Below are 26,437 nucleotides of genomic sequence, written 5' to 3'. Positions count from 1 at the left end.
TATAACTTTGGATGTTTTGGTGGTCCAAGTAGACGATTTTCAAAAAAATATATATTTTTGGATGTCTAGTGGTCCCACTTTTGAAAATGGCCATTATTGTGCTTCCGATTTTGAGCATTTTACTGTAAACGTCCAAATCAGACTTAGACATTCTTTTCTAAAATGGCCCTTCACATGTACAAACCGTGTATGGGGAGTGTGTGGTGCAAGGGTCAGACTAGAGCTACAGCCTCAGCACCCCAAGGCTGTGGGTTCAAATCCCTCACTGCTCCTTGTGACCCTGGGCAAGTCACCTAATCCCCTCATTGCCCCTGGTACACTAGATAGAGTTTGAGCCCACTGGGACAGAAAGGGAAATATGATAAAGTACCTGAATGTAAACCACTTAGAACACTGGCTCCCAACCCTGTACTGGAGGGCCAGTCAGGTTTTTGGGATAGCCCTAATGAATATACTTGGGGCAGTTTTGTATGCTTGCCATCTCCATTATATGCAAATCTCTCTCATGTCTCAGTGCGTCCTCCTTTTTCTGGAACATCACTAGAAGTCCTAAATATCCTGCACTCTTATTCAGTATTATATGGCTATATGTAGACTACCAAACACAAGGTAGGAAATTTTTGTATGGACCTTCAGGCTGCAGTTGGGTTCTGAATCCTTCCCACTGCTGACCACTTCATCAGTCTACTTTTTATTGAAAAGATCTAGCTATCATATTTCTTTATGTATCTTCATTTGTATATATCTTCATTTATTAATTCTTCATAATGGTGCAATCACTCATAAAAATCCATTTGAATCATAAACAACATCTAGAGCTAAGTGATTCAAATTGATTCAAATGGATTTTTATGAGTGATTGCACCATTATGAAGATATATACAAATGAAGATACGTATACATAAAGAAGAAAGAAATATGATAGCTAGATCTTTTCAATAAAAAGTGGACTGATGAAGTGGTCAGCAGTGGGAAGGATTCAGAACCCAACTGCAGCCTGAAGGTCCATACAAAAAATTGCTACCTTGTGTTTGGTAGTCTACATATAGCTATATAATATTGAATAAGAGTGCAGGATATTTAGGACTTCTAGTGATGTCATAGGTGATTGAGTACTAATTAAGTGGCGTAGTAATACAGCAGTCTCCTTTTTCTGGAGCCATATGGTAACCCTAGGGGGGAGGGCGGGAAAAAGAGAGATGCCGACTGTTTGGTATTTGACACCAAATAAATACGCCGGCCTTCCTTGAAGCTGCCGCCAGGGGCCGCTCTTCACCCAGCTTTGCAGTCGGGAGCGGGAAGAGCCGCCCTTCTTTCTGACGCACTGGCCGGCGCGGTGACGTAGAGCGCACGCCGTCGGAAGGGGGCGGGGGAAGCAGGTTCCGCATCGCTTTCCTCTCGGCGTAGTGCGCGAACCGGCCCCCCCTCCCACCCGTCTGCTTTCCGGGTTCTGTCCACGTCCCGCCGCTCCTCCCATGTACCGGTCGCTGTACTCCTTCCGCTCCCCGGAGCCGCACTCGCTGCAGTTCGGCGCCGGCGAGAGCTTCCTGATCCTGGAGCGCAGTAACCAGCACTGGTGGCTGGCGAGCCGCTGCAGCAGCGGGGAAACGGGCTACGTGCCGGCCTCGTACATCGAGAGGATCCAGGTGAGCCGTCGCGAGCCGGCGCCCCTCGCTCGACCAATCGGCTCCTCCCGCTGCAGCCCTTGCGTCGCGCGACGGGCGAGCGTTTCATTTAAATGTCCGTCGGGGGGAGGGGGGGGGGAAGACTCGCGCTCTTGCTTTTCTTTTGCACATGGCAACCAGAGCCAAGATTCCCCTGCACGCGGTGGGTACATTGTTGCCGGGCCAATCGGGAGCCCGCTGCCATCTCGTGCCAGGACCCGGTGGCTGCAAGAGCAGGCTTTGTTTCCATGCCAACACAGCAGGACGCACAGTAAGCCGCGCTGTCAACGCTGCGCGCGAGACAGCGCGTGCCAAACTGTATTTACGGTATCGACGCTGCGGCCAGCCGAGCGTGGGCGACGTTGAGGGATTATTACATGAGTTGATTTTGCTTTGCATCGAGTTCCCCCGAAGAGTGAGCAACTAACCGATGCGAGCTAATGCCAATTAAATAAATATATGTCTCACTATAGTGATGCGTTCAAGAGCAAGAAGTGTGAGGTTCAGTAGAGCAGTGGTTCCCAACCCTGTCCTGGGGGACCCCCAGCCCTAATAAATATGCATGAGAGAGATTTGCATATAATGGAAGTGACAGGTATGCAAATCTCTCTCATGCATATTCATTAGGGATATCTTGAAAACCCAACTGGCTGGGGGTTCCCCAGGAAAGGGTTGGGAACCACTGATCTGTCCCCATCCCCACCCCACCAGTTATGTGGCCTCTCTTCTCTCATCGCTTCCTTCATTGCATGTGCCACTCTTACCTGTGCCCTTTTCCTTCATCAGCCACTCCATTCCTTCCATTTTGCTGCATTGAACACCTGGAATAGGCTTCCTGAGTCAGTACATGATTCTGCGTCTCTGGCCCTATTCAAATCTAGGCTAAAAGCCTGAATTTTTGAGGCTGATTTGAACGTTTAACCTGTTATTCTCCAAAACAGAGCAAAAGGCATCAAAGAGTTACATTTTTTTATGGGAATGATTAAAACATGGGTACTGAAAGAACAGATTATAAACTATAAATGTTTTTGAATAGTGTGTGTCAATTAATGTTATAGAAATGATCAGTAGTGAGTAGACTGGAATTTGGTGTTTTGGAAATGTATTTATGAACGTCCTTTAACGTGCTGAGAGAAAGCTTGCTTGTTGGAGCAGTCTAGTAAATTTCTTGCAAATAACCCATATAAGCAGCTGACAAAAACTGAGGCTTAGAAAGTAACACGTGACTTGACAGCAAGAAGATGCAGCCGATAATGAAAAGCAGCAAAACGGAGCCCACATTCCTGTGTTTGATGAAACCGAATGCTTTCACTTCATGGACTGATTCTGTCAATGTCACAAACCTCAGGAGGGACAGTTTGAATCAAGTCCAGAGATTAAATTGCAGCCTCGGTGTTCGACTCGGAAGAAAGGGGGAAGGGACTGTTGTTTCTCTGGAAGCCTAACAAAATCAGTACTTGTGGCTTTGCATTATAACTTTTCCCCTTTGGCATGGAAGTAAGGATGAGAATTGCAAAAGGGCTAGCGTGATTTCTAAAAGCAGTGCCAGTGGTAATGGTGGTGGGGGGGGGAGACATGAAATTTAAAACTTAAAATTGATTGTAGTTACGTTCTACCAAGTTACATAACCCCCACATTTTTCTAGGTTAGGTTATAACACAAAGTCCTACTTAGTTCTGGATATCCTACAGAATATAAATACATTTTGTTGGTGTGAAATATATACTGTATATCACTTGCTCCAGCTACATAAAAAAGTTCATAGTATGTAGCAATGTACAAGACTTACCCACCCTCTTATGAAGCCGCATTAGGCTTTTTTATTGCCGGCTGCGGTGGTAAAAGCTCCAACGCTCATAGAATTCCTATGAGCGTCTGAGCGAATACCGCTGTGGCTGGCAATAAAAAAGGCAACCACAAAGGAGACGGTCACCTCTGCACAAATACCAGCAAAATCCAAAGGAAAAGAGCAGAGCATTCCTGGTCTTCAAAACCCTCTTTGTCAATCATAAAAACATAGAGCAAATCATGGATTTGTTTGTTTTTTCGGCTAAGGCATCTGCATCAGGAGTCCCCAAATGCTAAATGACAAATCAGCAATGAGATCTACTTTCAATCCCACATACGTATGAGGTTATTTTTTTTAGCTCTATATCGTATTATCTATTGAGAGCTCATGGCGGTGCATAGCAAGTCAAATATGCAAATGAAATGGAAAATCCAGCAACAGTGATGTGTGCAAACACATAAGCTTGTATAGAAGGTGTGTTGGATGCCAGCAGGGATTCAAGGAGCATGCTCTCAAAGGGGCTTTACTCATTCTGTAGTCTTTGGAAAGCCTGGTTAAAAACATAAGAGTTGCTGCTGCTGGTTCAGACCAGTGGTCCATCATGCCCAGCAGTCCACTCACGCGGCAGCCCTTAGGTCAAAGACCAGTTCCCTAACTGAGACTAGCCTTACCTGCAGATGTTCCGGTTCAGCAGGAACTTGTCTAACTTTGTCTTGAATCCCTGGGGGGTGTTTTTCCCTATAACAGCCTCTAGAAGAGCATTCCAGTATTCTACCACTCTCTGGTGAAGAACTTCCTTACGTTTGTACGGAATCTATCCCCTTTCAACTTTAGACAGTGCCCTCTCGTTCTCTCTGCCTTGGAGAGGGTGAACAACCTGCCTCTATCTACTAAGTCAATTCCCTTCAATATCTTGAACTTTTTGATCATGTCCCCTCTTTTCAGGGGAGAAGAGGCCCAGTTTCTCTAGCCTCTCGTTGTACGGCAACTCCCCCAGCCCCTTAACCATTTTTGTCGCTCTTCTCTGGACCCTTTCGTAAGTGCTTGCTGTTGTGACTTATGAGTTTCTCATTAGTCTGATTCCATATTGATAGTACTTTCTCTTTGTCATTTTGTTTAGCACCTGTTCAGAATTGGAAAAGGGGATTCACAGCAGATGTAGTGTGTTTTGTATACTGCTAGAAAATCCATTAATCCTACTCTTCCTCTATATACCTGTCACTTTTTTCCCTGCTGTGATGCTGCACTCGCATTTGCTGGAAAGATTTTGTGTGTGCATCCTTATGTTGCTTTCTGTGAAGTGAGGTACTTGAAGCACTCTTAAGCATTCAAAGGCCTCTTACGGTTTATATGGTTATGATTTGAATGGATTGTGGTGGATGATTGATGCTCCAGCAGCTGCCTCTAGTTCTCAAACTCTTCCTCTTAGCTGCAGTATTTCATAACGCGACCGTCCATATCCTCACTAAACCAGAGTCGAGTGTCATCTTAGTCCAAGGTGTACACACGATGAAAACTGCCATTAAAAAAGTCAGTCCAGGTATGATTGCTTATCCAAGTAGCTTTCTATTTCAAGATGGATTTTATGAAACAAGGATGCTAGGGTGCATAGAAGTGGTATGGCCAGTAGGAAAAAGGAGATATTGATGCCCCTGTATAAGACTGGTGAGACTTCATTTAGAATATTCTGGAGATTGCACCTTCAAAAAGATATAAAAAGGATGGAGTCTGGCTACTAAAATAGTGCGTGGTCTTCACCATAAGGCATATGAGGATAGACTTAAAGATCTCAATCTGTATACTTTGGAGGAAACGCGGGAGAGTGAAGATATGATAGAGTCATTTAAATACCTACATGGCACAAATGCGCATGAGCCGAGTCGCTTTCATTTGAAAGGAAACTGAAATGAGAGGGCTTAGGATGAAGTTAAGAGGTGATAGGCTCCGGAGTAATCTAAGGAAATACTTTTTTTACAGGAAGGGTGGTAGATGCGTGCAACAGTCTCCCTCCTGGTAGAGGTGGTAGAGACAGAGATTGTCTGAATTCAAGAAAGCCTAGGATCTCTCAGAGAGAGGAAGAGATAATGGTTATTTCAGATGAGCAGAATGGATGAGCCATTTGGCCTTTATCTGCCATCATGTTTCTAAGTTTGAAGCTCTTAGGGAATATTAAGGATTCCCACATTCAGATGTTCTGCTTTTGCCAAGATAAAGGAGAAAATAGTGGCACTCATCAGTGAGAGGTAAAAGCACCATTTACCATGCCTGGTTTGTAATCATTTGAGCTCCTGCTCCGGTGTCTAGATTACATAGTGTTTTCAATCACACTTTCAGAGAATGAAACCTGTATTTTTTTTAGACTTACACACATTGTCTGTATTAGATGCACTCATGATTTTATCTAGTCTGTAATCTCTTCCTCGTGCCCCAGAAAAACAAGGACAGTCGTGTAATATTGAAACAGAAAGGAAGAGGGACTCCCTGGACAGCAGGCAGCTGGCTTTGCTAACCTCATGGTTTCTTGTCTTTTGCAGGGCAAAATGTGGCAATTGCCGCCTCCAAGTCCTCTCTGCCTCTTATCCACTTGCATTATTGCATTATTGATTTCTTGTATGTCTTCTTTCCCGTATCTGTTTTACTGTTTCTGCTGAGCTTTATTGCAGTGAGAATGAAGACTTAAACTTCATTTCAGTGGAATGGCTTTTTTTACGTTCTTTCCATTGGGACTGAATATTTTTACAGTGACAATAAGTTGCATTGACCCATGTAAGGAAAAAGAATGTCAGTTGATTGAGAAACTTTGTGGCGTGGGGGAGTTCCAATCCTCTGAGACATGATGAGAGCACAACACTTATGAGAAATGGGACCATAGGAAGGAGAAAGTGCAATTATTATTGTCCCAGGAGCTCACTTTCCAATACTTTTATAGGTAGGATGGAGGTTGTGTTGATTATTTTTTTGATGCATTTATTGCAAAATTTCAAAACAAATGGGTGATTTTATGGTATCATTTGAGTGTGACAGAAGGATGCCCTTATTTGTTAGGATTAGTGGTTCCTTGAGAGAATAAAGATAGGATCCTGACACCCCACTGGGAGTTTATTCATTGACACCTTAAGCCATTCCTTGTGATCACTTCTCATATGCTGTGCAGATACTTTCTTGGGATGCACCAGGGAGGGGGCCTACGGGCCTGATTGGCCCAGTCGCTTAAGGCCCCTTCTATAGGAAAGACCTTAGGCACCTGGGCCAACCGGAATCTTAGGCCCATTTCCCAGTGCATTCTGGGAGTGGCCTAAGATTCCAATTAGGCCACCCCCCATAGGAGGGGCCTAGGGGATCTGACCAATTGTGGGTGGGGGCAGAGGTGAACTTTCAGGGGGTGGGGGTTGTCAGCAGGAGGAACTGGGCATCCTTTTTGCCACGATCAGTGGGGGGAGTTCAGGGGTGCCGGGCAGGAGGGACTAGGCATCCCTCCTACTGCGATTGTTCGAGGGGGGTTCCGGCAGAAAGGATTGTGCATCCCTCCTGTTGGTAGTCTTTGCAGGGGGTGGGGACGAGTTGCCCTTGCCATGATTAGCTCAGCAGCAAACTGATTTTCTAACTGGTGCCTGTAACATGGACATCGGTTAGAGAATCGGGTTCTTAGGCGGGCTTAGGTGCAATTTTCTATAGGATGCCCGTGACTGGTTCTCAAAAGCCGCTTAGGTAAGGATGGTAGCACTTTATTTGTTGTGTTTATATTTCTGACTTTCCCTAGTTTTTACTAGTATTACCCCCGTGATATCAGAAGGAATTATATTTAGGATGGCAAAGAACCCAGTATGGAAAAAGAAAGCCTCTAGGACCGGAAGCTTTGAGGCGTGCACGTAGCCCTTTTCTGCCATTATTGTACTGCCACTCTGCTGCTTGCCACTGCAGCTTTCCTTGCTTTCTTCACGTGGTACGCCTACATTATTTTTAACGGGACAAGTTAATTTTAATATGGCACCAAACACGTTGACACTAGAAGCTCCAATTTAGAGTCTTTCTTTTTTAGCTACCAGCTGTCATCTAAATATAATAGCAGAGATTTTCAGTGTAATATTAGAAAGGAAGAGCCGATAATATTTTATGAGGCATGCTGTAGTGAAAGGAGCAAGCGGTTTTAAGTTTCCACGTCCTGTTTAATATTGTTACTGTTTGAGAAACTCTATAGGAGAGAGTGTGGTTTTCTGACTGTAGTAGAAATATTTGGTTTATTTCTAGTGAGGAGGGGAATTGCTTCTGTTTTATAAGTGTGCTAACCAAGGTGATTTGTTGAAATTAAACTTTAATCCCCCCCCCCCATTTTGCAAAAGTGTAGCGTGGTTTTTAGTGCCGGCTGCGGCAGTAACAGCTCTGACGCTCATAGGAATTAATAAATGGGGGGTTATTTTTTATTCCTGTTCTCAGTTCACCATGCCAAAACTCCTTTCTTCCTTATGAATTTCTTCTGTGACTGTCATGCCATAAAAATATCGTTGGAGTGTCTGAAAACATCGATCTAATTCAGTCACCTCAAATAAATAAAACACCTTCTAGGAAAAACTCCGCCGTGTTCCTGCCATCGCATCTGAAGACTGTGCAGAAGTTGAAAAAGCCTCCACCAGCCTCTCGGACGGTTCATTTCAGCAACACTGATAGCCTTCTCTGAACACCATGTGGGCACTTGTACCTCTGCAACCAAAGGACAGGACTGGCTTAGATCCAGCAAGAATTAAGTGGGGATTTTAAAATGAAATTTACAAACGGGCATAAAGCAGATGCAAAGTTATGTACACGAGGAATTTCCAGTGGGGAAGTGTCCCTTTCTGAAAATTTGTGTGCAGGCTTATGATATAAGGTACCCTTTGGTCCTGAAACAATACCATTAAAAAAAAAAAATCTTTTATTATATTAGGGTTAGGTGTTTCTTGTGCACATTTAGTCGTGTCAGAGAAAAGAGGGGGTTTTTATCTAAAATCATTTGCTTCCATTTAGTGCTATGAAGTCTAATGCTTGTTATCATACTTAACCTACAATCCGTATGAACCTTGGGCGGGGGGGGGAGGGGGGAGAAGAAGTGCCACTTATCTTTGATCACTACTTGTCTACTATCTCTCTAGTCAGGGTCTCCATTGAGCTCTGTCAAGGTTGCTTGAGAATACAGTATCAGCCTTTACATACACAATTAATATAACAAACCGACATACATATAAAGTCCATAAAACAATTCTCATCTTATAGAGACATCAAGGTCCATATTTCATCTTGCAAAATAAGCGCCATTTCAATAATTTCTTAAAAGTGCATAAGTCCTTCTGGTGTGTAATATAAATTGGAAGTTTATGCCATTCCGTAGGACTTAAGCACAAAAAACCTCCCACCCCGCTGGTTCTTATTGCTTCCAAGTGCAGCTCTTTTCGGATACAAATAATTAAGCCACAATGTCCAGCAGAGCGTAATGCTGGAGGAGGTACATAAGATGAAACACAATCTACCAAATATTTTGGTGCCAGTTGATTCATACTCAAATAGATTTAACGATAATTTATACTGCACTCTATACCCCATCTTCATGCAATAAAGGACAACATAGTTAGATGAAACATGATCACGTTTTGTTATCCCAAACAAAGCACGTATAATCAAGTTCTGAGAAACTTGCAATACATCCATAGTGGAAGATGAAATGCCCCCAAATACTAAATTACAGTAATCAAGACCAGACAGCACTACCATTTGAAGAACTTACTTATAATCATTGCCAGAAAGCAATCGCAGTTTAAAATAGAACTTAAAAAAAAAAAATCATTGCCTGAATATATGCCTTGAATGATAACTGCGAATCCAAACTACACCTAAATATCGTACCTCTGTAGAGAGAGTCATAACTGTGTCTTAACACCTTTACTGAAATTTGCATGTTGGAAACCAAATCTTTTGTCAAATGAATGAGTTTTGTTTCAGGGATTTACAGCCAAAAAGGAAGTGGAACTGTGGAGCCCTGTATATAGTATATATTTCACTAATCAGTATGTTTCTAGGTGGGTAGAAAAAATGAAAAAAAAATCCATAAGTTAAAATGGACATAACTGCATAACTTGTAACCCGTTCTGAGCTCTCTAGGGGGGGGGGGGGGGATATATAGAAATGATATCAGGAGAATGATATCAGCCTGTAATTTATGGAACTGGGATTTTGATGACACACAAACCATTGTCGGTTTTAGAACGGAAAAGCTTTTGAAACACAAAATTGCACAAATCTTAATAAATAAAAATAAATGCATATCTATCTATCTATTATTCCTGCTTAGAAACTATTATTAAACTACTCTGGTTTTGTTTGGTGTATATTAAAAGTCTTCTTTTTGTGTTCTGTAGGTACAAGAGCAAGATGTAGTCCTCCAGTCCATTGACAGAGCCATCGAGGCTATTCACAACGCAGCCATGACAAACGGAGGCAAATACAACCTGGAGCAGAGGGATGTCCTGCAGTAAGTGGAGCAGGTAGACACCTAAGTAAAGGGAGAAACGCTGGAATACGTCCACAACCCTTCTGTGCGTGAGGGTCGTTTTAAATAACAAGTGGACACACTGGTCAGAAAGCATCACTTTCCAACACCTAGGCAAAGTTGGGAAGAGGGGTAGGGAACCTGAGCTATGATATGGGGGTCCCACATTAGGAATAGGAAACAAGGATGAAAATGTTATAATTCCCCTTGTGTTGTTCTGCGGTATGGCTGCACCTCGAATACTGTGCGCAGTTCTGGTCACCTTATCTCAAAAAAGATATAGCGGAATTAGAAAAGGTACAGAGAAGGTTGAAGAAGATGATAAAAAGGATGGGATGACTTCCCTGTGAGGAAAGGCTAAAGCGGCTAGGGCTCTTCAGCTTGAAGAAGAGACGGCTCAGGGGTGATATGATAGAGGTCTATAAAATACTGAGTGGAATGGAAAGGGTAGATCTGAATCGCTTGTTTACTCTTTCCAAAAATACTAGCACTAGGGGATGTGCGATGAAGCTACTAAGTAGTAGATTTAAAAACAAACCGGAGAAAATATTTCTTTACATAACATGTAATTAAACTCTGGAATTCATTGCCATAGAATGTGGTGAAATCAGTTAGCTTAGCGAGGTTTAAAAAAGGCTTGGCTAATTTCCTAAAAGAGAAGTCCATAAGCCATTATTGAGATGGCTTGGGGAAATCCACTGCTTATTCCTAGGATAAGCAGCATAAAATCTGTTTTACTACTTGGGATCTAGCTACTGGTAGGTACTTGGGACCTGGGTTGGCCACTGTTGGAAACAGGATACTGGGCTTGATGGACCTTTGGTCCGTCCCAGTATGACAATTCTTATGTGAGCCAAGTCTAGGACAATCGAGCCATTGTGACATCACTGCTGAGGTTGGCTCTTAGGCATTGGTGGAATGAGGTGTTATGACATCACAATCTCAGCTCTGGAATGTTTCTTTGGGTTTCTGCCAGGTACTTGGGACCTGGGTTGGCCACTGTTGGAATCAGGATACTGGGCTTGATGGACCTTTGGTCTGTCCCAGTATGACAATTCTTATGTTCTTATATGCCTTAGGGGTTGGATTAACTGTTGACCTTGTAGGAATTGTAGAGGAATACTTCTAAACTACCAAAAACCAAACAAATGCTCTTGAATCCCCCCCCCTGTCTATTACCCTCTCAACCATCATCCTTAAGCAGGGAGTGATGGGCGAGTGTAAGATATACACTTCTCCCTCTGTATCCGTGGTTTCCGTATCTGTGGATTTGTTTATTCGTGATTTTTGGAAAGCTGACTCCGCCTCCCAAAATTACATCATCATTAAAATTATTTTTCCTTTTACTGTCCCGATAAAAAAGTATATCGCTTACCATTCACTCTGAAAATCACTTATACTATGTTTTCTCCCACAAATTCACTGCTTCCATGCTTCCCAGTGTGCAATGAGAAAAACGCATGCCTGCCCAGAAATCGCTGCTTGCTTACCTGCCCAGAAATCACTGGTTCCCTGCCCAGAAATCGCTGCTTCTCTGCCCAGAAATTGCTGCTTGCTTGCCTGCCCAGAAATCGCTGTAGAAGTTTATTCACGGTTCCAATAATAAAAACGGAAGGCTTTTTCTAAAAACCGTGAATAACATTTAAAAAGTTATTCGCGGTTTTTCTATATTCACGCCTATGGTCTGCCCGCATACAGAGGGAGAAGTGTATGGAGGAAGGACAAACGCCAAAAAATAGTGTTCACATTGGCTATATACAGCAATAATAATAATAACTTTATTTTTCTATTCCGCCATAGTCAAACTGACTTCTAGGCGGTTCACAGAGAAAGAAGGCTGGACAATCAGCGAATTACAAAATGCAAGAAGAATGAAGTTACATCATGAATTGGAGAAGCATGGGGAAAGAATACATGAGAGAAGAAATATGTTACATAATACAATGGGGTTATAGACAAAATGGAACTGGCATTTCCAAAAATACACATTTATTTGTCATCATGTATATTCAGCATTAAAAACGGTAATACATATGCTTTAAAGACCATTTTTCTTTTTCCTTGCTGCCCTCTGACATTTCACAGGGTGAAGCAGAGGAGTAAATTCTAGAGGGTGTTGGTTCAAAGTATGCCATTAGGAAATTCAGGTCATTAAATTATAAAAAGGATGGTGGTGTAGGGAGGGGTGTGAAGAACAGGAATCTTTTGAGTGGTTCAGATCATCTTAATCAAAAAAAAACCCAACAAAAAACTTGCTTTACATTTAGAAGGCCATTAAACCAAAAAATATTGTCTGGTTTGGAGATGAAAATCTTGTGCTTTACGCTTGCAGCATTTTGATTTTGTGATATTTAAACTTACAGCCATGTTGTAGAGCCCTCTGTTTATGAATATGGTATCTTATCTGCCAGGAAATTAATCCATCATCGAAAGGAGACGTTATCTCGCCAAAGCCACTCTCCCACCAGTCACAGGATGACTTTGTCCTCCAGCGATCATCACGTGGATATAGCACGACAACCAAATGGCGTGTGCCGGACTGGTTATGAGCGTCACTATAGCCTGCCAAACCCAGACTTTCACGAGGAAGGCGAAACCCCTTATCAGGTATGTTCTGTCCTTGTGCCTAGTTTATCATTTCCCTATTTTGTGATGACTTTCTTGATTTGATTATCTACTCTTGATGTGCAGTTTTTGATTGTGGTGGGCAGGTCTTAAATAGAAGAAAAAGATTGAAACCGACCCTCTATTCTGATCAGGATTTCCTTAATTCCTGCCTGCGTATTTCTCATCGTGGGCTCCACATCTGCCATACACCTTCTCTGGTCTTGCCAAACAATGGATTTGTATTTATGACAGACCAGGATGAGATAAATTCCTTCCTGTGTATTTTTAATGGAAGATGACTAGTTAAGCTGTTCAATAGATTTTGGATTGTTTAAGCAAGCTGTAGAGTTGGAAACGAGTCTCCTTTTATATAGGATTGAGAATGCAGCAATAGCAAATTATTTCTTTTCCGTATTCATTAGCACCTGAAATCAGGGTGATCTACAACAAGCTGTAATTAAGTGCACCGAACCCAAGAGGTTTAGATGCAGAACAGGCCCAATAAGTTTCAAGTTTATTAACCGGAAGTTGCGTCAGAGGAGAAGCTTCCGTCCACACACACACACACATGACTGCAGGCAGGCAGGCTTCGCCGGCTTCAGTAAGTTTCTTTACTAAAGCGCCACGAAGGTAAGGGGGAGGCAGGGAGATAGATTTGGCTGTAGGGAGGTGGCCGTGCGCGATCGGTAACCGCGCGCCTTCCCTCCCTTAGCTGCAGGGACAAGGCCATTCACTGCTCCATGGGGCAGTGGATGGCCTTGTCCCTGTGCCCGCTGTGAGCACTTTCCCCCCCACCATTTTGGCAGGTTACCTGCGGCTACCTGCAGCTAGCCGTGGGTAATTGCCACCATGTCATTCTCTAGTATGTCGCTCCTTGTAAACCGTTTTGGAAAAAAACTGATATAGAAATTTTGAAAATAAATTAATTCAAAGGCATCTTTAAATAGAAAGCTTTTCTCGGAGCTTAATATTGAACTCTTTCTAACCAGCCTTGATTTTCTTTATTTTTTCATGTTCTTGCCGTTTGTCCTGGTACCCCAGGGCCTTGTGGGAGAGGGAGAATGGTGAATGGTGTGATTGGTGGAGTGCCTGTTTGTGTGCTTGATTTTTTTTTTTTTTTTTTTGGTGGGGGGGGGGAGTTTCTAAGAAGGAGGCGGGCTGGGGGGCCCGGTTCCTGGAGAGTCGGAAGGCATAAGAGTACAGCTTTCCGACGTTGGCTTTGGTCCTCTTGTTTTTGCATTGGGGAGGGGTTGTGATAGGAGTTAAAAAGGGAATTGGTAGGGTGGCCTGGGAGGTGAAATGGAAAATTGTTACTATTGTTGGACTGTTTTTGGCTGCTGTTTATTGTTCTCTACTGTTTAACAATAAAAACATGTTTTACACTAAATAGAAAGCTTTTTAGTGCTCCTTTGAATTTATCAAGATTTTTTTTTCTTGTGGCGTGTATTAATTACCTTTAGGGAGGGCACAAATAGTTAACAGTAGAAAACATAACTGCTGTTATGTGCACATTATAGAATAAGGGAGATCTAGTCCTAATTTAGGTGCGAGGATACAGACCAGGTTTAGTTGGTGTGAATGTAGGTGCTAAGCCCAACTCAGAGAGCAGTTTATAGGAGAGCACTCTGCTCATTTTTTTTGGAGCTCAAATTTGGGCATCCTTTACTGAATTTATTCCACGATCTTCTAAAACTTTTTTTTTTTTTTTTTTTAACTTTGATTTTCAAAGATAATCTGGCTAATATTTGTGAGAAATTCCAGAAGTGTGATTAGGAAATGCAGTTTGATTGCGGAGGCAGGATTGTTGCCTATGTTGTGAGAACTGAGTGCCATTAAATGTTGCTTTTTAGGTTCCCCCACAGCCTCGCCGTGCTGCTCCTGTGATACCCCCACCGCCAGAGAAGCGCAGGAACGCGCTAATGATGGCACCCGTGAGAAGTAAGAGACAGCTTTGTTTTTTCTAGTGAAGGAAAGTGACATTGAGGTGCGGTGAAGGAGGGAGGGTGGCACCCATCTTCTCATGCAAATTTGCAGTACATGTTAACATTGTTTTGTAAGATTTAAGTGTTATATGGTCAGAGCACTTCATTCATTGATGGAGCACCATTATAACATTTTTTGTTAGAATGGGGTTTTCCCTCTTGTTTTACCTGATCTTTATGGAGTCTAGGAGGATGGCACGTAAAGGGTTCCAGATAACGTCTCTGTTAAGAACAGGTATATACAATTAGGAATTGAAATAAAATCTCTTGATTGGGCCTTTTGCAGGAGTCTTACTCATGATGCTTCAATCTGAAACTTGTAGGCATAAACATAGAATGGGAGGAAAGATTTGGTGGAAAGTGTGTACATAAGTGTGCAATATGATACCGTATATAAGAAACACACACTATTAAAAACAAAGATCTAATAGATGCTGGCATTGTCATATTGAAGTTGGGACATTAGACCATCTTTTATTCTTTTGTCCATTTATCTTATCATTCTGGAAATCAATTTGGCCCCAAATTAATAGAATGTTAGAAAATCCGGTAGCCTTGACATATGATACTATATTATTTGGAACAACCATGAGAGCAAAAAGCCAAATTTCATCAAGTAATAACAAACTTTTATTTATTTTAACTGGAATAGCAATACAACAAATTACATTCAATTGGAAACAACATGATAGATTGAATTATATGTTCTGGTGGAATTCAGTATGCCATATATACAAAATGGAACTCGCTATTGCAACACATAAAGGATATATGAATAAATTTCAAAAAATATGGGGACCATTAACAGATTTTTGTAAAGAATGATAAATTTTCCCATGAATAAAATTTGAAAAAGTCTGGAGACCATTAACAAATTTCTATAATGAATGATTAACTTTTCCCATGATAAGAAAATTAAATAGAGGGGAATGGGGAGGGATTTTATTTATGATTATTACATACTATATTATTATTTGAATAAATTCACAATAAAGTTGATTTTATGTATTATTGATTGGGAGGGAAAGATGGGTAGGGATTATTATATTCAATAACAATTATATAAATTAAAATTTTTTTTTTTTACATAATATTATAACTTTATATAATATTAATTTTCTAAAGAAATGTTAAATTTGATGTTAATATATGAGTTAATCAAGTGTGTATATTCAAGCTTCTAATGAGATTATTTGGAACACTTGTTGTAACATAAGAAAATGAATAAAGATTTATAAACAGAAAAAACAGAAAAACAAAAGACTCTCTTCTCACGCTACCTTTTAACTTTTCACATGCTCTCAAGGTGATTCCTCTGTGTAGAACAGCCTTTTTCTTATTTAAGTGGGTACTGATAAGAGCATGCTATAAAACGAAATTAAACTGTATTTACAGTGAACTGATTGGCGGGCATTGCTGATTGCCTGAAGCATGGTAATCTGTGCCACATTTACCGTGGGTTACTATGCATTTTTTAAAAATTGAATTGGGTCGATCAGAAATAATACAGTAGGGCTGGCAGCAGTTGATGCAAATAGTAAAGGTAGCACAGGTTACTCTGCTTTAGTGAATCAACCATTTTTGTGTTTTTCATCTCCTTTTCATGTTTTTCCTCCCTCTCTCAGATTGTGTGGAGATTAGCTCCAGACCGGTTTCCAATGCATCTTCTACAAGCACTGCTTCCCTGGAAACATTATATACTGCTTCCACAGACTCTTATCACCCGACGGCAACTTCTAGCCCTAGCAACACCCCTCCCCCTGTCCCCAGCAGAAGTGTGCACACAATTGTATCGCACAGCCTGGATGGAAGCATTTTGGCTCCTGGGACTGTGACATCCTGTGCAGTCAAGTCCTCCATGACCAGTAAGGCTGCCCCTCTGCCCTCAGAGGCTCAGAACTTTAATCATAGTGAGGAAAAAGCTTCACAGATAAAGAGAACAGCTCCGCAGCCTCCTCGTAGCCTGAAAGCATTTCATGCGGTCAACTATGATGGAACAAAGGGGGCTGACTTTGAAATATCAACACTGGAATCCAGCCATCCAATAGTAACCATACCAGTAAGCATAGGTGCTGAGTTAATTGAGCTGGTCCGTAAAAACACTAACCTCAGCTATGAGCTCTCTCGGGTGGCAATAGGAGTGGTGATCGGTCATATTCAGAACTCTGTTCCAGCAATTGCTTCCGTCATGGAACAAATTCTGGTTTCCTTGATAGAGAACAAGGTAAAGAAATTAATGTTAACGTGACATGCCCTATTTGTTTGTTTTCTATCATAGGTTATGATATTACACGTTTAAACTTCAGGTGAGCCAAATGAAGCATACCATACACAGGCAATTTGCTTCATGATCTGATAAATATGATGGAGGCTGCAAAAGTAGTGCTGTTTTGTCCGTACTTTGCCACAAGGCAGGGTTTCTCCAGCTGCTTCCAGAGCACCCTGTAGCCAGTCTGGATTTCAGAATCTCCAGTGAATATCTGAGATAGATTTGCATGCACTGCGTTCGTTGAATGCAAATCTGACTTTTGCATATTCGTGGTGGGTATCTTGAAATCCAATCCAACTTGCTGGGCTTTTAGACCTGGGATTAGATTTATCATCTCTTTGCAGAGTCACTTAAGCTAGTACAGTTGTGGTGTGGCAGGGGTTAACAAAGTTGATCAGTAAGCATTTGGGGGGTCAATAGTCAAAGTGACTTAACCAGGAGAGGCTCCTGCCCAGTTAAATCGTCAGTGGAGGGCTATCAGCCGATATTCAACAGCACTTAACCAGATAGAATCATAGAAACATGACAACAGATAAAGGTCAAAAGGCTCATCCAGCCTGTCCATCCACAGCAACCACTATCTTTTCCAGTGGTCTCAAACTCGCGGTCCGCCAGGTACTATTTTGAGGCTCTCGGTATGTTTATCATAATCACAGAAATAAAATAAAACAGTTTCTTGATCATCTGTCTCTTTAGCTAGAAATGACAATATTATGATTAAGACTTAACCAAAAAGAAAGATTTAGCAACTATAAAGAGTTTTTACCTCATGCAAAATGGTCATTTCTTTAATAAGACATTAACTCTTTTTTTCCGAGGCCCTCCAAGTACCTCCAAATCCAAAATGTGGCCCTGCAAAGGGTTGGAGTTGGAGACCACTGCTTTAGGCCAAGGCTCTTAACACCTGCATTGTGAGAACATAGAGCTTTATGGTTAGAGAAACATGATGGCATCCGGTCTATCTATCCACAGTATCCACTCCCTAAGTTTTCTGAATATCAGCACTAACCGCCTAAGCAGAAAGGCCCTAATTCTACCTACTACTGATCTACCTAACTGATGTACATGCCCGACTTAATTTTCTAAGTGGTTCAGTTGGCGCTGTTATTTAAACGGCACCATTAAAAAAAAATTATAAATAGAGAGTGGTAGAAAACTGGAACGCTCTTCCGGAGGCTATTATAGGGGAAAACATCTTCCAGGGATTCAAGACAAAGACAAGTTCCTGCTGAACCAGAATGTACGCAGGTAAGGCTAGTCTCAGTTAGGGCCCTGGTCTTTGACCTAAGGGCTGCCGCGTGAGCGGACCGCTGGGCACGATGAACCACTGGTCTGACCTAGCAGTAGCAATTCTTATGTTCTTAAAAAAATAATTTTCGGGTAAGCGCCTAACTTGGTAGGCGCAATGTAGACATCTACCCGAAAAATAGACACAAGTGGCGTGTAAATGCGAGTGCCTAGGTACGGGCTTGCTCTTGCCATGGGGGCACTACATCCAGGCAAGCGAATTGCTCTTAAATGTAGGTGAGTTTTTGACTGAAAACCTGGATTCCTGAATTTGGCGAAAAATTGTGTTTGGTTTACGAATGAGATTTTGTGATAATTGCCCTCCTTATAATTAATTCTAAGATAGTGTGGTCTAGTTGTACATAAAACCCATTGCTCAGTTCCACTCATTTTCACTGAGCTTTTGGGGTCAGCGAGACATATTTAGATGTTACTTGAAAATGCAGAGATTACCTCCCTTTTATTCTGTTTAAAATAAAAATCCAAAACCCGTGCACTGTAAAAGAGCCACATGCAGTTTTTGAGCCTCAGGCTAAGAGCCAGTAATGTGTTTTGTGGATGATCTTAATTTATCTAACTGCTTGTCTGTAAATCACACAGTTGGTAGTTGGGAACATCCAGGGAACAGGCCACTTTCTGAGCTTTCAGTTAATTATGTTTTATTGCCTTTCTTTTACTTACTAGACAGCTGAAAAAAGTTCTTCTGCAATAAGCTCGATCTTAGTTGTAACAAATTCACTTCTGCATTAAGTGCTGAGCCTTTTTTAGGAAATTGACCCCATGTTGACTAATTTGACAGCACAGCCGAGTTGTTTGCAATACTGTATTTATTCGTCTGCATCATTTTCAGCGAATGGAAGGTGAAAAATATTCCACAAAACAAAAAATTTACACTCGTGTATGTGTTAACTGGTGACAGGTCAAAAACGCGCAAGACAATCGCGCGCAGACAAAATCGCGCAGACAAATAAGCGCTAAGACAATTCAGCGCACCGACAACTCAGCGCAAGACAATTGAGCGCAAGACAATTGAGCGCAGCGACAACTCAGCGCAAGACAACTGAGCGCAAGACAACTGAGCGCGCCACTAGAGGCCGCTTGACCATCGGAGGACACGCGCACGTACAGCACGTGAACACGTCATCACGTCGATGTGTGTTCAGTATGATTACCTTGACTCTTTGCGTTTTCAACATAAATAACTCACTCCTAATAACGAAGGAAAAAAAGCCTCGGGTGACCCTAGCGTTTCACCATAACAACTATATAGCTCACATAAATTGTATTCCAAATTGACCATCATAGGCATAAAAAACACCTTCATTAGTAATCTATTGGTATAATGGTTGGCGGATCTTAACGCTATCTGTTTTCTTACACTATTTGTGATAGTTTTGTTTTCATTTATGGGCATTATATGTATTGTACCATTAAGAACATAAGAATAAGCCTTACTGGGCCAGACCAATGGTCCATCAAGCCTAGTAGTCCAAACTAAACTAAAGCTTAACTTTATATACCGGGTTGTCAACCTAAGGAAGCTCGACTCGGTTTACAACAATTAGATAAAAACTAAAGAAAGTAATAGCAAAAGTTTTCAAAGAGATTAGTTTTCAAAATGTTTGGCAAAAAAAAGTTTTTAGAAGTTTGCGGAAAGATTGGAAAGAACTGGGGCTCCTCAGAATTAAGGGGAGTTCATTCCATGGTTGAGAAAGTTTAAAAGCCAGAGATTGGCTGAAGATCTTAAGTCCTTTAATTCCTTTTCTAGAAGGAAGGTAGAGTTTGAATTGTTGGCTGCCTCTTGCAAAGGAAAATCTGTAAGCATTCCATAATAAGGGAACGAGGGGAATAAAAATGCCATATAAAATTTTGAAAGAGATGCAGGCACATTTGAATTGAATTCTAAGATAAACCGGGAGCCAATGAAGACTCGGGAGCAAAGGGGTCACATGGTCAAATTTACTTTTTCCAAAGATCAGCTTTGCAGCAGTATTCTGGATTAATTGTAATCTTTGGCGACAGATCTTTGTTGAGATAATATGATTGATTGGACCAAGACAAAGAAATGTCGATGATGGAAAAGATATCTAACCTTCCTCAACCCAAGGAGTAGAAACATTCAACGCTACCGTTCTAGAGCAACATGGAACCGGTTTAGCAAGCACATTAAAGGAAGGTTTTAATTTTGAGAATCTGCCCCTTAGTCTGTGATGCAAATTTTTGACTAACGTTAGGCTCAGATGTCCAGCAGACGAGAAAGGGGAGTGAAAAGGGAGTGTGGGTAACAGTATTTTAAAAACCAGACAGCTCTTCTCTTCTGGTAACAGCCTCTGCATGTCTGCTCAAAGAAACTGACCAGGACTTCATTCTTGCCTCCCAGAGTCTGTTTTGTACACTTGATTGGATTATCCTGTAAATTATCTCCAGCGGAAAATGTATAATTATAATTTGTCCAGTATGCTAGTGAACTTTGCTCATAAATGAGCATGTATGTTAAAGGCTTCCCGGGAGAATTAGTAAATTAAATTAAGTATCTCCGCTAGAACAGCATTAAAGTGGGTTGTGGTCCTAGGGTCTCTTTATGCATTAACTGCTAATTACTGCAGACTTCTTCCCTCTAATGTAGGAGGACTCTGTAGGGCTGACTGGTCTGTCTCTGTTTAAACCTAAGATAAATGCTGCCCTAAGGATACTGCAGTTTATTATGTCAGCTCCTTACTAAGACCTGTGATGGTAGATAAGGGCAACTTGGCCCTCTGGTTCAACCAACACCACATCCAGCTCGTATCCAGTTGTACACGAAAATCCTAATTGGTGGCAATTAATGTCAATAATTGTTAGCACCCGCCTTCTGATGATATCACCCAGCCGAATGGCCGCTTGAGTTTTGAGCTCCCACCAACCTGCCAATAATTTGTAATAATTATCACCTCCGATAAGCTCTATCTGAGTGATACGCTCAGTCCGATAGTGAGCCAAATAAGGAAGATTCTAATGGTAAGCAAAAAATTGCGGCAAGAACTTCAGGTGTTTGCTTACTGAGCGTCAACTGCCTCTGGGCCCAAGATGGAAACTGTGTTGGAGGAGAGAGAAAATTGCATCCTTGCAGTGCCATCAGCATCAGGAGGAGACTGTGAATGCCTCCTCAAAAAGAGAGCGTTCCAGCTAGTAGAGATGAGTATAGGGTCTTTGACCTGTAAAGTGTTAGTTGCATCATCTCTGTCTATCTACTCATCCCTTTTGACTGAGGTATAATGCCATATGCAGACCGCTCAAGACCTTGTCAGAACAATAGCCACTTTGAAAGCAGAATTGAGAGCCGATATGGGAGGCCTCCATAAGAAAATAGATGACGTGGCTCAAAGGTTTAATGATTTTGAAGAAAAAGTTATTACCCTTGATCAAGTATTGTGCAAGGGCGAAAACCAAATGTGAGGACCTCCTGCTTAAAATAGAAGATGGAGAAAATCAGGCACAGAGGAGTAATCCACATGCATGTGGGGGTACCTGAGAGCGCTCGGGAATTGGATGCCGCTGCTCTCATGCAGGATATATACCAATGCTTTTTATTGGCAGCAGAGCCAGGGCAACTTCACCAACTATTGAATTTGAGAGAGTGCATTGTGCTCTTGGGCTGAAGGTTCCAGAATGAGCAGGGGGTCGGCAATTCTGGTTCTCGAGAGCCACAGGCAGGTCAGGTTTTCAGGATATCCACAATAAATATGCTTGGAGTGGCGTTAAGCACCTTAACGCGCCTACATAGGCACGATTCATGGCATAGATAGGTACAGGAAACGTCAGCTTGGAAAACCCTGGCCTACATTTCTGGCACCTATCTTTCACACAAGCAATCGGTGGCCGCTGCCGACATCTGCGCCCTATAGATAATCCAGACATTTGTTCTTTTTTTGTATTCCTCTGTGGTTTGTTCGTTGAATCCTTCTTTGGTCAGTTGAAAGACAAGGACCATTTTGGATATCTGCTTAATTATCACCTTGGGTCTTTTATAGCCCTCAATTGTTGCTTTGATGACCTTGAGATGTACAGAATATTTGGAAAAGCTTTGTGACCATTCGCCTACTCTTCCCTTGAATTTAGTGCTGGCAGATGTAATTGCATAAGAACATAAAATTTGCTGCTGATGGTTCAGACCAGTGGTCCTTCGTGCCCAGCAGTCCGCTCACGTGGTGGCCCTTAGGTCAAAGTCCAGTGTCCTATTTGAGTCTAGCCTTACCTGCGTATGTTCTGGTTCAGCAGGAACTTATCTAACCTTTTCTTGAATCCCTGAAGGGTGCTTTCCCCTATAACAGCCTCTGAAAGAGCGTTCCAGATTTCTACCACTCTTTGGGTGAAGAAGAACTTCCTTACGTTTGTACGGAATCTATTCCCTTTTAAGTTTAGCGAGTGCAACGAACAGTATTCCGTTTTTCCATTTACCCAGCATGACAAAGATGGTGTAATTAGCAGCTGCAAATTACAAGAATTTGTAGCTGTACTGCAATTATCTAGTTAAAGGGTCCTAATTAGTGCACACCTCAATTCTTGCTAAAGCAACATATGACAGTGTCTGTAATTACAGTATGAGCAGTTTGACTGCGGAAGATCAAGTTGCATATCTGTTAATTTTATTTCATTTGTTAGTGTGATAACGCTACAGTACTTGAAAGATTTCTGTCCCTACCATGTTTAGAGGGTGTTACATACAAGGAAAGGAAGAAAAAAAACCCAAAAACCTCTGCACCAAATATCAAGAAAAGCATAAAAACACTTGACACTTAATTTACACTTTTCCCAACTTTAATTCTTACATGTGGATCGGGGAGGAGGGTTTGGATTTCTATTAATAATATATATGAATGATAAGATATTATATTCATGTGGTATATTTTTTGTTGTATATGGAAGTGGGAGGGGGTGGGGGTTATATCTTTTTGTTGTATGATATGGTAGATTTTCAAGTGATATTGTATTCTAATTGTTTGATATTTACTGTACGCTTGTGAATTATAAAATGAATAAAGAATTTAAAAAAAAAAAAAGAAAAGCATAAAAACAGCAGAGATGACCAGGTAATAAGGTTGGCAAATCAATTAATAAAATCCAACTCGTGTGCAAGTAAATCAATATTGAAACAAGGACCCAACACAGGCTGTGTTTCAGCTAAACCACCTACTTGTAGATCTTGATGTGTCCCATTAAATTGATGAGTCATAAAAATGTGTAAAACTTAAACAAACATGAATGGAGGAAAGGTGGGAGAGGGGAGATATGATAGACGTTTAAATACCTATGTGAGTTGAGTCTTTCATTTGAAAGGAAGCTCTGGAATAAGAGAGCATAAGATGAAGTTAAGAGGTGATAGGCTCTGGAGTAATCTAAGGAAATACTTTTTTACAGAAAGGGTGGTAGATGCGTGGAACAGTCTCCTGGAACAGGTAGGTGACTGAGACAAAGACTGTGTCTGAATTCAAGAAAGTGTGGGATCTCTTAGAAAGAGGAAGAGATGATGATTACTGCGGATGGTCATGATGGCCAACAATTAACGGGTGGTTTTAGGGCCTATAATTGGAGGGTAGAGAGGAGCCCTGGTGAATGGCCCCTGACGGAGGACTGTGGTTGCACTGACTAGACTAAGGTAGTTTGGGAAGAGAGAAAAAAATGAATAAAATCCCTGGGTAGTTTTTGACAATAAATAACCAGCTCTGGTTCTGAATGAGCAGAAGGAAACTTAGCAGGTCAGGAAAAAGTGATCTAATTCTTCAAACCACCATGGACATTGCAATTTGAAAACCAGGATTGTGGAATGGAAGGCATTTTTATGGTGTACCGTACACTTCATAAAAAAACAAGAGAAGAGGAAATGGAATCACCTCCAAATTGTTTTTATTCTGTAACAGGGTTTGACGTCTGGCCTGCCATCTGGTCAGATATGTCACGATGAACAGCGCCTGGAGGTGATCTTCACAGATCTTACAAGGCATAAAGATGACGCTCAGCAGCGCAGCTGGGCGCTGTATGAGGACGAGAATGTGATTTCCTGTTACCTGGAGGAACTGCTCCTCATTCTGGTATGCTCTTCTTTTATGCAGTTTGTTATGGGTTAATGAGAGTAATGACCTTCACTCCTAAGCCAGTCTCTGAAGTTTACTGCTAACACTTACGGTAGTACTGTGACGAGGAAAGCTTCCTGCTGGAGTTTGCAAGTTGTTTAATATCAGAATAACCACTTGGCACTGTTATCTGTTATCAATACTGTTCCTATGTTTTTCTCCTTTACCATTCTGTCTAGTTTTCTTTTATCAGTGTTCCAGGTGACCTTAACCTGTTCATTTTCCATAATTGGGGTCACGATCTCAATGTGTTTCTGGTAAAGCAGTGTTGTATTGCTTATAAATTTTCCCGTGGATACTTGCATGGTTGTCTCTGTAGACTTCAAAATTAATTTTTAAGCCTCTGTCATCATCTCTGAAAGGCCAGAGTTTAATTGCCATCATTGATCATGAATTATGAATATAAAGGTAAAAAGTATGACATGATCATAAGCTGGATCCAGTTCTTGGACTGAACAAGAATGTTCTGGAAATCCATATCATAATTTGTGTTCTCTTTAGTCTTCCTATTTATCAATCTTAAACTTCACTAGCTTTATTTTTTGACTTATATACTTGCATCCAGGTACAGTAGGTATTTTTTCTGTCCTTGGAGGGCTAAGTGACCTCCCCAAGACAATAAGGCGCTGTTGTGCGATTTGTGTTTCCTTGTCACATATTCTTCAGCACTTTTAAGTCCAGCTGAGGATCAAAGCCAGGTCTTTCTCTTGGTAGCACAGATGATTTAAACACAGGACAGCTGAGACTGCCTAGGTCTTTCTATATGGTGAGATTTATAAAGCTTTATAGTCAGACTGCACTCGGAGAAGTATCTGCTGTTATTTGAGGAACTGAACGTGTCTTTTTGTTGCTGGCTTTATTTTCTAATTCAAGGTCTTGGTAATCACTATGCCGTTTTGATATTTCAGGTATAGAGGTTTGATATGAAAAGCCACATGAACCTGGCAATTTTCACTGAGTGCAGAAAGAACATTGTAAACCATTTTTAAATAGATTGAAATATGTATTAGTACATTTATTGTAGGATGTAGTGGGTTATACATTTTTTATTTATTTATTTAAAAAATTTATATACTGCATACAACTATGCGGTTTCCATATCGCATACATAAAATCTTGTTTCTCTACGATTATCGCATATAACATGGACATGTCTAAACAACATAAAAATAAATATTTTAAGTCTTTGAAGTATTGTTTTTAGCTATGTTTTATTGTACCCCACACAGAACTGTATGATGTAGTGGACCATACTTGTTGTAAGAATTCAAAAATGAATAAATTAAAAATTAAAAAATAAAATAAAAGATAAATAAATTGTACGACTAGCCTAATGGACCACTCACACTTAACAGGACTTGAAAAGTTTGCTTGGTTTTCATGGCATTACCCCAAACTACTTGGTAGGAAGCTACTGGAGCAAAAGAACATTTGAATTGGATGGAGGGATAAATGTTCTATTCCGAGTAGCAAAAACAGCATCGTGCCATGGATCCGCTTACCGTTTGCTTTTGGCAAATAAAAATCATTTTTCAGTGATGTTCAATCTCATTTTTTTTTTCTTTTCTTTTATTTCAGACAGATGCAGACCCAGAAGTCAGTAAGAAGATGTGCAAGAAGAATGAGTTTGAATCGGTCCATTCCCTTGTGACATATTTTCAAATGGTGCGAAGTTGTATTTTCTTTTTGGATATGATGATGAGAATTTGTGGATATGGTAAAAGAAGTATGAATGGTCATGTCCTCCGATCTCTTGATGTCTTATTAAGCACATCTTAGGAAACACAGCACTTTGTTCTGTCATACACATACATTATAAGAATATAAGAATAGTCTTACTGGGTCAGACCAGTAGCCCGGTGGCCAATCCAGGTCACTAGAACCTAGCAAAAACCCAAAGAGTAGCAACATTCCAGAATCCCAAAGAGTAACAAGATTCCAGGCAGAATCTCGAAGAATAGCAAGATTCTGGAACCCCAAATAGTAGCAACATTCTGTGCTACTGATCCAGGGTAAGCAGTGGCTTCCCCCATGTCTGTTTCAATAACAGACTAAGGACTTTTTCTCCAGGAAATTGTCCAAACCCTTCTTAAAACCAGCTACGCTATCCGCTCCTACCACACCCTCTGACAACATGTTCCAGAGCTTTACTTTTCTCTGAGTAAAAAAAATATTTCCTCCTATAGGACCCCTAAGGAAAGGGCCGTGTTGG

At 41.2% G+C, this 26,437-nt stretch overlaps 1 protein-coding gene across 2 annotated transcripts in view; it reads left to right on the top strand.

Annotated features, from left to right (window-relative positions):
- The first annotated feature begins 1,277 nt into the window (after positions 1–1,277).
- The window catches only part of NCKIPSD (NCK interacting protein with SH3 domain), a 52,888-nt gene continuing 27,728 nt past the window's right edge, over positions 1,278–26,437 (top strand). The window contains exons 1-7 of one of the 2 annotated variants that reach the window (XM_033926408.1): positions 1,278–1,646; positions 9,840–9,952; positions 12,382–12,577; positions 14,428–14,515; positions 16,185–16,783; positions 24,013–24,183; positions 25,804–25,890. In XM_033926408.1, coding sequence (XP_033782299.1) covers positions 1,476–1,646; positions 9,840–9,952; positions 12,382–12,577; positions 14,428–14,515; positions 16,185–16,783; positions 24,013–24,183; positions 25,804–25,890 — 1,425 coding nt within the window. In that variant the 5' untranslated portion in view covers positions 1,278–1,475. Of the gene's footprint in view, positions 1,647–9,839; positions 9,966–12,381; positions 12,578–14,427; positions 14,516–16,184; positions 16,784–24,012; positions 24,184–25,803; positions 25,891–26,437 lie in introns of both variants that reach the window. The other variant, XM_033926409.1, reaches the window with a different exon arrangement.

This window comes from Geotrypetes seraphini, chromosome 17 (assembly GCF_902459505.1).
Source record: "Geotrypetes seraphini chromosome 17, aGeoSer1.1, whole genome shotgun sequence".
NCBI lineage: Eukaryota > Metazoa > Chordata > Amphibia > Gymnophiona > Dermophiidae > Geotrypetes > Geotrypetes seraphini.
This window is presented reverse-complemented; position numbering and strand designations above follow the sequence as displayed.